The sequence below is a fragment of the Falco peregrinus genome, chromosome 2, assembly GCF_023634155.1.
Source record: "Falco peregrinus isolate bFalPer1 chromosome 2, bFalPer1.pri, whole genome shotgun sequence".
NCBI lineage: Eukaryota > Metazoa > Chordata > Aves > Falconiformes > Falconidae > Falco > Falco peregrinus.
Window position 1 is genome coordinate 127,271,389 of NC_073722.1, and position 13,600 is coordinate 127,284,988.

A 13,600-nucleotide genomic window follows, 5' to 3' on the forward strand; every position below is an offset into this window, starting at 1 on the left:
GGCCCTGTGGGGCCCAAGCAGTGTTACTTTCTGTGCTGTCCATCACAGCTTGCATGGGTGCTCAATAATAGCAATATCAACATACACTACGTTTCACAACTCGGCGTTTGTATGGACAGCAGGAGAGGCGCAGCAGAGTAGCACAGGGAGCTCGCTGCACCTGGGCGCAAAAGGAGCGACCCCTCGGGTGGGCACGTTGGCAGGCGGGGCTCCCTCGGCAGGGGCGAGGAAGGAGGCGGTGAGTTGGCTGCAGGATGCACAACACCGCCATCAACATGAGGGAGAAGAAAAGCGCCTGGAAGCCCTAAGGGTCCTCCCTGTGGATGCGACAGCGCGGAAGCTGCGCGGCTGCCCTGGAGCGCAGGGAGTGAGCGCGGAGCGAGCCCGGCGGCCGGCGCGTACCCGCACGCTCAGGCCCGTGTCCGAGGTCCCGCTGGGGGCGGCCGGGGCCGCGCTCCCTGGGGCAGCCGCCAGTCCCCCCGGCCCCGGCCCCAGCCCCGGCCCCCGGCCCCGGCGAGCCCCCGCGCCCTCCGTGCCCCTGCGCGGGCGAACCTGTAGCTGCGGGCTGGCGGCACGTGGCGGCGCTAGGACCGGGCGGCCCCGCGCGGCCGTGGGCGGGCCCAGCCGCCGCCCGCCGGGGCGCTCCGCCGCCGGGGCTCGCAGACGGGCTGGGGCCGGCCGGCGCGGGCGCAGGGGGGAAGCGGCGTCCGACGGCAGCGCGGGCATCCTCGGGCGGGGCCGCGGGACGCGACTCAGGTACCGAGGTGCGTGCTGCGGCGTGTCGGGCTGGCGCACGGTGGCGAGCGCCGCGGGGAGCGCGGGTGTCCGGGCCGGGGGCAGCGACCCCGCAGGCCGAGGCGAATCCCCTCATGGGGCTGCCGGAGTCGGCGGACGCGCTCGAAGCTTTGAGCGAGCGCGTCTCGGGCGCCGGGGGTGCGGCGGGCCGGGCGCCCCCACCCCCCTTCGCAGCTGCGTTCCCGCCCGCGCGCGGCCAGGCGGGTACGTTCCTGCCCGGGAAGCCGCGCTGCCACCGTGCGGGTCCCCTCGCAGCCGCCCGCCGGGCAGCCCTGTCCGGGTGCCGAGCGGTGCTGGCGGCCGAGTCTCCCCCGGGCGGTGCCTCCGGGGTTTCCTCCGGGGCGCCCGGGTTGCGGTGCTGCTGGCTCCGGCGCTCGCACGGTGCCGCGCCGGGGCTGGTGAGGCGCCCGCCAGCGGGGGCTTTGTGCCCGCCATCGCCGGCTTCAGACGGTACCGGGCGACGAGGGTCCCCTCGCTGCCGCCCACTTCTCCTCGCCGCGCGGAGCCTCGGGCGGAGAGTGCTGGCCGGAGTCCCCTTTTTCACAGCGGTGCAGCCCGGCCCCGCCACAGCCAGCGACGCGCAGCCGGAGGGACCGTCCCCTCGTAAAGGCATTGCGCAGCCCCGGCCGTGAGCTCTGCTGCTCGGGTCTGCAGGCGCTCCGGGGACGGCGGGCGGGACGGTGCGGCCGCCCCTCCGACACCATTCGCGGCGGCGGGCCGGGCTCCGCGGGAGCCGTCTCGGACCCGGGCGGGCGCGACGGGCCGTGGCCATTGGCGGCCCCGCGACCGCCACCATTGTTCTGCTGACCGCGGTCCCCCCCGCGGCATCTCTGAGGAAGAGCCCCCTGCTGCTGCTGCTGCTCCTGTTGCTGCTGGCCCTCCGCGCCGGGGGTCTCGCCCTGCTGTGCCCGGCGAGGGGGCAGCGCTGCGGCGCGGGGTCCCGACCCGCGGTTAGGAGCGGCCGCGGGAGCGCGCGGGGCCCGCGGGTACGCGCGCTTTCGGGGTGGAGCAGCCGGAGAACGGTTTAGCTGGGGATGTCGCAGGGTGAAGCACGTACGGTGTTGCGATGTTTATTTCAGAGGGAGCGGTAGTTTGCCAAGGCGTGGCAATCCGTTTAAAAGCGTAGAGCTGAGTCCGTTGGTACAGTACACCTGTTGTGGTTGGGTCAGAAGTGTAACTGGAGGTACGTTATAAAAATAATAAGGTGGAGGTTTTAAATGGTGACTGAAGTGGGAATTCCCGTATCTTGATGTATGACACCATGTTACACAGCAGCACAGTCCGAAGAAGTTGTGTAAAATGACCGCCCTGGGCAGCCGATCTTGCCCCACCATGCGCAGCTGCTGCGCTATCCTTGCCTGAGACACTGCATGCATGCAAGCCAGCACTTTGTGGGTCAGGGCAGTTCTGCAGTATTCTGCAAAAATCAGCATGTATGTCCAGCTGGTGACAGGACCGGAACCTGAACTGGTGTTTCTCTAGCTCTGTCACTTCTTGCTTTTACGCTGTACAAAATAAGGACACTACTATAAACAATTGGAAAGAATTTCGTTTTTTCTAAAGCTCTGACACGCTGCAAAGCCACTGTAGCTGCAGGGCTGAAATTAATTTTAAAGATATGTGAAGAACGAATTGCAAGTATTCAACTGAAGTTGGGATTCTGCAACTTCTATTTTTGAAAGTGTATGGAAAGCGGCCAGATAATTAATGTGCAACCGAAGGCATGTTTGTCACTTTTCCTGTGCACACAGAAAGGGTACATGCTGTCTGGTCTTAAGGTGCTGCTGTGATGCTGACATTAATGCACTTACAGTAATGGATGTGGTATAAAAAACCTCATAAGCTTTAGAAAAATAAGTTAAGTTCTTCAGAAACCAGGCACTTGGTGCAGAGAGTAACTAGGGAGGTTGACAATGCTATTGTTATAGAACTAGTATACTTGTTTCAGAGGTGGTACTTGAGAAGACTGAACTGTTAGTTACTGTTGTATTTGTAATTAAAAGAAAATAGTCATGCAAGCATTTATCTCAAGATTAAAAGAGCTGTTTCTTTCTTGTTAAGAAGAAAGCCACATTAATTCTTCAAACAAGAAGTTAGCGTGCAGATCTATGGCTTATTCTTTTGCTTATAGCCCAGTGTAAGTTAGGGGTACTTGTTGGTAACATGCTCATTATGGGGGGGGGAAGCCACTAAGAAACCAAAATGATAATGTGATCTGATTTTCCCAGATAACGTAAAGAACAGAGTTCTAACATTTTCATTACATAAATAATAATAATAATAATAATGAAAAAAAACCCAACCTGCAACTCCCCCTGTAGAGCACTTCACCCAGATAATAGGACCTCCACTGGTTAGTATTATTAGTATTACACATAAAGTTGCAGTGTAAATTTACAGTGTCATTGCAGTCTGCCAGTAACTTGTGATGTACGTTACTGCACTGAAGCAGTGAACACTAAAATGGTTTGAGGCTAAGTGGGCACTGGAGGTTGATTAATAGTAAGTATTGGTGTGGAACATCACCTACGGCTACAGGTGGCACAGAATCACTGTATAATTTATTGTGGGAGTTTTGAGAGAGGGATGAAAGAATGGTGAAGGCTGGCAAACCCTTAAGAAAGGCAGCAGAACAGGAAAACTGTCTCTGATAAAACAGAGGAGGCCAAAATGGGAGAGTGAAAGTCACTGCAGGGTCTTGCAGAGATGATGGGAGTTCAGGGCAGGCATGGGTAAATAGGGTAGTGATTTTGTAGGTAACAGGAATTTGCAGCAGCCTTTGGAGGTGGACACGTAATTCCACTGGCTGATATACAAGCAGGTAAGCCACAAGAAATGCACTACTGTGTCATACAGTGGCTCATCAAAATGGCTTGTACAAAGTACCTAAGAATGAGTTGTAATAAATAAAATTCAAATTAAAGATACATGCATTAGTGCTTTAGAGCGTCAGGAAAGAGTTAAAGAGGCAGACGTAAGTGATATCAATGCAAAGGGTAGTTGTTTTATGTGTAGAGGGCTATCACCATGGTCTGGAGGGTATTAAAATAAAATTAGTTTTGCAGGAGCCATTTCCTGCAAAATTTTAGTAGAGTTGGTTAGTCTTAGGATTCTTCACTCAAAACCACAGATAACGTAACATCTTTTGTTTAGTCTGCTTAGATGTTGATACATTTGGGCAAATACAGGAGGTTTATGACTCCTATTAACATAGTAGCAGTCTATGCTTTTCAGTGTGTCCATACTTGCAACGCCCTTTGAAGAGAGAATCATTATCCTCTTCATTCCCACAGATAAGAAAGCGAGGGAGGATCTTTACATTGCTTAGCTTAGGCCATCTTCCTCATTTTCTAATTGTATGGTTCTCAGTCTAGTGGGGTTCCAGACTGAATTCCAGTCTGACCTGTGTTCCCTGTGTGGAAGTTAGTGTTTTATTCTTGATAACAATTATTTATTTCTGTTGTCGGAATTCACGGTTGGGTAGATTTCTGCCATAGTAGAATCAATTCAGGAGAAGTTTTAAAGCTGTATAGGTCAGCCTGCTGGCTATAAAGTGCTGCTGCGTGGCCCACGGGGTACTGGCTAAACACCGATATTAGGTTCTTGCCATATCTGCTCCTTTTTGTAGTGCAAATGCTCCCCTTTAATACAAACTGCATCATCGTAGCAAGCAGCCCCCACCGCGCTACCGGCAGCACCTAGCATCCTCCCAGGGAGCCTGTATTAGTTGCCATGGCAACGGAAGATAATCTTGGGAGCATGAAACCCCACGGATTTAACTACATTTGCTCCTTTCGTTTTACGCTTTACCAGAGCAAAAACCCGTTTATGACGGGAGGAATCTGGAACAAGCACTGACAACCCCCGCGGGGGAACGTGCGGGGCTGAGCTGCGGCCGGGTCAGTGTAGCCCCTGCCCCGGGCAGGGCTGGGCCGCGAGGGCGGGAGCGGCACCCCCCGGCCCGGCGGCCTGGGCGGCATTATAAGTCAAAGCGCTGCCTGCGCGACCCAGCTACGGCGCCGCCGGGACTCCGGGCCGGGGGCGCGCGGGGGGGCACTTAGTGCTGCGTGGGGCCTGCGAATCGAATTGCGATGCACGGACGGCTCCGGCGGGCGGTGCGGGCGCGGTGCGGAGCGGAGCGGGCTCCACGGGCACGGCGCGAGGCCCGGTCCCGGTGCGTGCGCTGATGGCGATTCCTGGCCAAACGTGGCAACAGGCACGACGTGGAGGACAGTAGATGGACGTTGCTGTCCCCAGGAGCTCACTCTTACGAGGTGCCGGGGGCGGGCCGGTCCCGGTCCCGCAGGGGCAGCGCCGCGGCGGGCCCTGAGCAGGGCGGGCGCCGCCGCCCCTCAGCGAGCCCCGCCCCGCCCTGCCCCGCCCGGGCCGCCGCCGTGCGGAGGAGCCGCGCGCGGCGGGCGCTGCTGCAGTTACGGTAGCGCCCCGCCCTCCGTCGGTCACGTCCCGCACGTCTCAGTGCGGCGCCTGCCAGCGCGCGCTGCCGGACCGCCCCACGTCACAGCGGCGGGGTCACGCGGGGCCACGGAGGGCTGGCGGGGCGAGGGGGCGGTGGCGATGGCGGCTCCGCGCAGGCCCGCGGCGAGCGGGTGGCTGGGCCTCATTGGTGCCGCGCTTGCACCGGGCCCGGTGTGCCGGCGGCGGTGCGCGGTTCCTGCCCCCTGGCACTCGCACTGCGCTGCTCTGGAAGGGACAAGGTCGCTGCCAAGCGGCTCTTCACGGCGACCCGTCCCAGAAGCCCCCTGCCGCTTGTGGGGGCGTGGGAGGGCTCGCAGCCGGGGCCGCCCGAGCTCGGCAGCCCCCGCGGGACGCCCGTGGGCCAGCCCGGGTGGGTGCCCGGAGCCGCGGTGCCTCCAGCCCGGTGAGCGGGCTGCAGGCACCGCCGGCTGCTGTGTTTCGGCAGCATGCGCTCACGTATTGTTACTGACCTTGTGCTGCTACTAGGTGCTCAATACAAAAAGAATAAAAATGACACAACCCCTCCCCCACCATTTTAAGCATTCACTCCCAACAAAGCCATTTGTAAGCAGCGGGACTGACAATTCCTCCTGTCCCCTGCACTCCTTCAGTTTTACGCCTTATTCCCGTTCTCTGTACATGAGCTGAGATACTTGGCTTGGCATTTTCCCTATTACCACCAATATTGCAGAGCTACCAGTGTCGTGAAGGTTTACATTTTGTGCACCTACTCTGTGCTGTCAGGTTACTGCTTTAAAAACAAAACAAAACAAAATCCTTTTTTGAAGAATGCCTTTCACCTTGTATTGTGCAGAAGTTACTGTGGAAAAGTTTTGAAGGGTGGCCAGATGCCAGTGTCGGGGGCATTGGCAGAGATGCATCTTAAGACCTGCATATAGTGACCCAAAGCCTGGTGCAGAAACTGCCTAGTCTAACAAGTAGTGATTTTCTCAGAGCAATCTGCGAATCAGCTGTCTGTAGTAGCAGGCAACTGTACATCTAGTTTTATTGTTTAACCATTTTAGGTTCTAGTTGTATGGACTTAAGACAAATTGTTTTCTGTTTATATTCAGTTCCCAGAAAACAAGAGGTAAAGGCAGTAGTATGAGGCTTACTGTCCTTGTGCAGCCCAGGGTAACAAAGCAGCTGTAGTCGCAGCCAGGTTTAGTTCTGCATCATGTATATAAAGGAATTTCCTCCAAGCAGTGGGGATGCTGTTCTAGGTGCCACAGTGAGTACTTCGTACAGGCCTAGTAACAGGCCGTGCATTGTGTGGTCAGTGTCCAGACAAGTTTGTATCAGCTAGATAGTTGTGCCGTACCTCGTCTGGTTCTGAAATGGAGCTGTAACAGTTACATAGACTCCCAGTGCACAGCGGTCACTATGCAGAGCTGTACTTCTGAAAGCAGAAGCATCCTTCAGCGATGAACAACTGTGCTTGCACTCCTCTTTTAGGTACTATCAGAGAGAAACACTGACCCAGCAGGAGTAATCAATTGCATTGGAAAGAAATGATCAATTTTTTTTGCATGTAAGATTTAATGTATAACGTGTTTGAAGCTCACTTTAACATTTTCAAGACTTCTGTAATACACAGATCCTACAAAAACCTAACTGCTGTGATGCAGTACCTCCCTGCACTCTTCACATGCAGGGACACTTTTATCTGCCTTTTCAGTGTCTTTGCCCCCTGCCCAGCATTTCTGTCTTACTTGCAGTATTCCTGACTAGTACGTAGAATTCTTACAGGAAGAGACCTCATTTTTTAGATGCAAAGGCAGTTGTGGCTGCATATGGAAGTTGTGAACGATAACATTCATAAAAAAGAAATTAAAACATTTTACTGGTAATGTAATAACAAGAATATTAGAAACTATTTGCTTCAGGCAGTGATACAGAGCATTGCTGCAGTGACTAACTCCTATCATCCACAAAAATTGCCTGTGTAGATTTTCATTGCAGTTTAGCTTGCTTACTTGATGCGTGAAAACTGATAGCTCATCAGAAGCTCAAAGGGATCTGCCTATCTTTTCAAGATATTGGTGCATCAGGGCTGTATTGCTGCCCTCATTAGGGAACAAAGCCTGGGTGGTTTGTCCACAGTTGCCCAGTATACCTCTGCTGCACCAGGATTTTGTATCCAGGTCTCTTAAGTGAATAGTCCAGCAGCTTCATATAACAAGGTCTTGTAACAAAAATCCCACAGACCTTAACGCAGTGGTTTATCGCATATAGTCGATAAACACCACTGCCCTGAGCTGCTGTAATGGCCTCAATTTTTCTACGAAACAGTGATTTGGTTGAAATCCAGTTCTGACTCAGAATGCTGTGAGGGGATGTTACTGTAAAATGCAATGCCATGCCTCATTTTTATGTTTGTTCAAGCTTTGTAAGGACTAAACCCGAACAAGGAATAGTTAAGATTGCACTGCATCTTCAAGATAAGATTTTAATTTAAAATCGTCCCGTATCTTATATGTGACTTCAACTGTAGTGCAATTTCTGCCTGTTTGGGTTAGGTGGTTTGAGTTAGATAATTGTCCCAGTGTCTATAGACTGTAATTGCTTTTTGTTTCTTAGGTAACACTTGAGCCTCGTCATGGGAGCCGTAGTAGCTGATGATGGTCCATCTGGTGTTAAAGCCCCTGATGGAGGCTGGGGCTGGGCTGTCCTTTTTGGCTGTTTTATCATCACAGGATTCTCCTATGCATTTCCTAAGGCGGTCAGTGTCTTCTTTAAAGAACTTATACGGGAATTTGGTGTTGGATATAGTGACACTGCATGGATTTCCTCCATTCTGTTGGCCATGCTTTATGGAACAGGTAGGTAGTTCTCTGGTTTTGAAACAGTATTGCATCACACAATGATGTTTGTAAACCACACAGCCATTTACAGCATGAATCACAATAGCGTATCATTACTTGTGTGCAAGTAAGGCATGCCAAAGAAGAATTACTATTGATCACATAAATCAAAAAGTTATTTAAGCCCATCCAGCTTGTATATGAAATTAAATCTCTGTAACTCAGTAGCTACTGAAGATGATGAAAAAGAAAAATTGCGTGGCACTCTGAGGATGAAAAGGATATAGGTATTTGACTGTAAGGAACACTCTTCTGGATTGGCCTGACAGTATGGACAAAGTACAGAAAGAATCACAGAATCGTTTAGGTTGGAAAAAACCTTTAAGATTATTGACTCCAACTGTAAACTAACACTGCCAAGTCCACCAAAGAAAGGCAAACTGACATACAATCAATTGCAAAAACTGGTTTATCTTAGCAGCTGTAACTTGCTCTGCTCTTCTTGCCTAGGTCCACTCTGCAGTGTGTGTGTCAATCGCTTTGGCTGTCGCCCTGTCATGCTGGTGGGTGGCCTTTTTGCCTCAATGGGAATGGTTATAGCCTCCTTCTGCACGAGCATCGTTCAGATCTATCTAACTGCAGGTGTGATTACTGGTAAGTAGTGTGCATAGCTGAAAATGAGTTAGCTAATGTCTTGGCTTTTGATCGAAGTTTTGTTTAAGTGACAAATACCTAAATCATCAGGATCATCTAAATGGGCTTTTATAAAGATGGTAGATAAATATGGAATTGAAGTGTCATTTATTTTTTTATGAACGTTAATTTTTCTACTATGTTCAATAGCCACTGCTGTGATCAGTGAAGTGTGACCATAAAGTACAAGAATATTAGGGAGGTAGAATGCTTTTAAAAATGTTATCTTAGAAATCTTTTGTCCATCTGAAATAAAACTTATCTCTTAAGTAATGAATCAGAAAAACTGTAATTAGTATTTTTTAAATCGTGATATTGTAGGCCAGTATTAATTTTCACGTACCCTCTGTTACAGGTTTGGGTCTGGCACTGAATTTTCAGCCTTCACTTATCATGTTAAACCGATACTTTGACAAACGGCGGCCCTTAGCCAACGGGCTGTCTGCTGCTGGGAGTCCTGTGTTCCTTTGTGCTCTCTCACCATTGGGGCAGATACTACAACATGAGTACGGCTGGAGAGGAGGATTCCTTATACTGGGTGGGATGCTGCTCAACTGCTGTGTATGCGGAGCATTAATGAGACCTCTGGAGCCACCCAAAAAGTCTGAAGCTACCAAAGAACCAGCTGAGAAGAAAGCAAAGAAAAAACTTCTGGATTTCAGTGTGTTTAAAGATGGTGGTTTTGTAATATACACACTGGCAGCATCTATCATGGTGCTTGGCCTCTTTGTTCCCCCAGTTTTTGTTGTGAGTTATGCCAAGGATTTAGGGTATCAAGACACCAAAGCAGCTTTTCTTCTGACTATTCTGGGATTCATTGATATCTTTGCCCGACCTGTATGTGGAATGGTAGCTGGTCTTAAATGGGTTAGACCACGCTGTGTCTACCTCTTCAGTTTTGCCATGATTTTCAATGGCTTTACAGATCTCATGGGTTCCATGTCTGTTGATTATGGTGGCCTGGTGGTCTTTTGCATTTTCTTTGGCATTTCTTATGGAATGGTAGGTGCTCTTCAGTTTGAAGTTCTCATGGCTATTGTTGGTACTCAGAAGTTCTCCAGTGCTATCGGTTTAGTGCTCCTGGCAGAAGCTATGGCTGTTCTAATCGGTCCACCATCAGCGGGTAAGTAGTCATTTAGTTCAGAATTCAAAATCATTTGCATTGCATTCATTTACAGAAATTGTATGATAAGGGAGCAGAGGAAAAGACAACATGAGTCACTCAAGAAGTGCATATTGCACTAGTGCTGCACATGCTTCAGTGAATTTCTGCAGTTACAATCTGAAATTGTCCAAGATAAATCTTTTCCTTCTTGGCTGTATTTCAGGATTGGCTGAAGTGCCATCTGGAGACGCTGCTCTTGCTCCACTGAAAGCCTACACTCTTATTAGTAGATGGCTAATATTGTATGAGATGAGTTTTACGCACAGACACACACACACACACACGCACAGTGAATAACTTCTGTGAAGTTCAGACCTCTTTAGAGTGGGGATTCAGAATATGAAACCTGTCAATTTTCTTTGGAAAGTACTAGGATAGATTCTCTATACCCATGGTAGGTTTGGAGGAGGAAGGAAGATGTCGGAAGGAAGAAAAAAATTTACAAGGAGGACTATAAAACTGGACTGTTCTAAGGAAGGTAGACTGCTTCTATTGCACGTTTCACAACCCAAGAATAAGGGGGCATTAAAAAATAATTGAATTCACATTAATTTGAATTCAAAATTGCAAATTAATTACTAATCAAAGAACATAAATTTTACAGACCCTGAACTGGGGATTGGACAGAGGGAACCAAAACCACACCAAAACCACACCAGTTCACTGCCATTAAATGTTTACTGTTTATACCAGACACTAGAAAGCATCATGTCTTTACTGTGACAGAGCCCCTCATAGCACAAACAGTCCTATGCACTACTTCCTCTTATCTCCAGCTTTGCCAGAGACATTTCCTTCACATGCTGCCTCCTGTTCTTTCACCTCCACCAAGTCCCATGAAAATTTAACTTGACTAAAGCATCAGAATCGGTCAGGTACTCCAGACCAACCTTTAAAAATTGCGTCTTAAGCAGACAGTGCACTGCCGGTGCAGGAAGGTAAATGAGACTGGGAGCAAGAGGAAGCTGATGGTACAGATCCCAGCCATGGATGCACACATTTTGATCTGAAATACATGGCACTTATCTCTTGCATATGAAGGCTAGGCTGGTTTTAGTCCAGTTGAATTGCATGACTGTATTGTGTGCAGGGGAGTATGTGTTTTGGGATGTGATATAATGTCAGTGAAAAACTGAAATGAAATAACTGAGAAGTATTTTGTTATGAACTTGTTAAAATGCCATTTCAAAAACCTTGCTTAGATAGTCTTGGTGCTTCTAAGACAGGAGTCATTTAAATGTTTAAAAGAAGCAGAAAAAAAGTCATTGCAAGAGAATCACTTTTGTTATTTACCTGGAATGTTGTCTTTTTCAGGAAAACTCTTGGATGCAACAGGGAGGTACATGTTTGTTTTTATTATTGCTGGAATTGAAGTTACCACATCAGCACTTGTATTGGCCTTGGGAAATTTCTTCTGCATTAAGAAAAAATCAGAAGAACCATGTACAAAAGAAGAAGCAGCAGAAAGAGAGGAATTAAACAAATCTGAAGACAAAATGCCTGAAGATGCCAAGGTGGACTCCATTGAAGTGGAGCAGTTTCTGAAAGATGAGCCTGAAAAAAATGGCGAAGTTGTAACAAACCCAGAAACGTGTGTGTGAGCATGACAGGAAACCTACAAAGTGTGTAGAAAGAGTTTCAACACTATTTATTTTAGAAATAGAACTAGCTTAGGGCTGGGCCATCTGCTTTATTAACTGGAGGCTAGTCAGCTCATCAGGTCTCTCTGGAAGCTGCCTTGCTAGAAAACCCTTTACCGGAAAATTAGCTTTATCAGTAAAAGGTGGAGCATTGTGGTTTTACTTTTTATGTAAACTAAAAAGCTTTTGTAAACACAAGTAGAGTTTTGCTATGCATCACCAGAAACTGCTCACTTGGAAGAGGTATAGGAAGAATATATTTTAAGAAAATGGAATTATATATATGTTTTCAGACAATATTGGTGAAATCGCTGTATTGTGTGGAACGAGTTTGAGATGGGAGAAAAATCTCAGGAACTTAAAGGTCTCCAATAGGTTTTTGAATTTCTTACTTTTTTAGATTTTTAGATTAATTGGCTCAGCCCTTCTTTAATTTTGATAATATCTGTTACTTTTATTTATGTAAATGTATTTCTGAGTTTTGTCTAAACCTGTAATCTTTGTTAATTATCTGGAAATACTGTACATGGAAAGGCACATTACAGATACTGTCCTGAGCAGATCACACAAGTGGTAGTCCAAGGTAGGGCTAAAAGAGAAGAAAACAAGCAGAACTGGTCCTGACAGACCGTAAGCAACGTTAGCCTATATTTACATACGTGGTTTTCAGTATGGTTTCCCTGCAGCACTGAAAAATATTACAAGTAACACGGATACTAGGTTTAGTAGAGTCTTCTGAAAACGTGTCCATTTTGTATGTAAAAGAAGCAGCATAAGTTCCCAGATGACCTATAAATCAGAGTGGGTAGACTTAGGGATTGAACTATGTTTCAAGATATTTTAAAGCCAGCTTTAAAATGCAATGTTAGCAACACAGGAAGGTCTTAATGTGGTAGTTTTGTTTTTTTTTTTCATTCCCTATCCTTTTGCTTCATCTGTGGAAGTTCAAGGTGCCATTCTTGCTGGTTGAGGAAATGTGCTGTAACTGTTATCACATGTGTGGCAGCAGTGCATAAGGATCAATTGAGAATGGGGTCAGCTCTGCTGCTCGTTGCACAAACTGAACAGAGAGTCTCTGGCCAGTCTTCAAATCTTCTCTGACATCGGTATGGAGGAAGGAGAAGAAACAGAAACAGATCAGACAAGGCAGTGACAGGACATTTGAAGAAATGCAGAAAGGGAAAATAGTAATTGTGAGGACACTGGGTAGAAAGGGAAGGTAAAAGGAAGCATTCTCTAGATTTTTTTTTTCCCCACCCAAACACATTCAAGAAACACAGTCTTTTATATGCATTCATGCTACTGCAGACCACCTTTCAGATGTGTTTATGAAAAGCTCTCTAGGCTTTGTGATTGCAGCAGCGGTCTCCAAAACAGACTAATTGTGACAGATTCAGTTTCCTTGTTGGTAGCAAAGGAATACTGGCCTTCAGGTGCCAAAATTGTTCTGCTTAGTAACTTAAACCTAAAAGACTCTTAATTCCTTAAAACCCTATATCCCTTTTAAAAAGACACCATCAGTTGTTTCATACTTGACCATTTTAACAGAAACATACAGTGAATCCAACAAAGTGCCAAACCCATGAACCATTCCCCAGTGGAACTGTCTCAGATAGCAGCTTCCATCCTGAGAGTTTCTTCAAATGGTTTTGCATTGTTAGGACAACCCTGCACAGAAATGGAAAAGTTAGGATCACGATGGATTTTTCTGAGTGATTTTAAAAAGAAATGGATGCTGCACTGAATAAACTGTTTATTTTTATATCGCATATAGTGCTGGGTTACTTTAAAAACTTTCATTAATTTAGTGGCAGGAACTGCACTGGCATGTCCTACTTACAAGAACTCAAGTCACTGAACATAGCTCCAGTTTGCTAAAGACTGAATCAGTACTTGGAACACAACACTGCTAGGTCCACAAGGTAACCATATGAAAGGGCAAGAGGAAAATGGAATCCACAGATGGTTTTATGAAATCCCTGGAGGCTGCTTCACATGATATGTGAAGGCCTGATATAGCTTTCAGG

At 48.2% G+C, this 13,600-nt stretch overlaps 1 protein-coding gene across 1 annotated transcript; it reads left to right on the top strand.

Moving 5' to 3' along the window:
- The first annotated feature begins 620 nt into the window (after positions 1–620).
- Positions 621–13,342, top strand: SLC16A3 (solute carrier family 16 member 3). The gene is made up of 5 exons (XM_055797037.1): positions 621–756; positions 7,852–8,093; positions 8,586–8,729; positions 9,124–9,891; positions 11,248–13,342. The coding sequence occupies exons 2-5, from the start codon at positions 7,871–7,873 to the stop codon at positions 11,532–11,534; spliced, it is 1,422 nt and encodes a 473-aa protein (XP_055653012.1). The 5' UTR covers positions 621–756; positions 7,852–7,870; the 3' UTR covers positions 11,535–13,342.
- Positions 13,343–13,600: the final 258 nt, after the last annotated feature.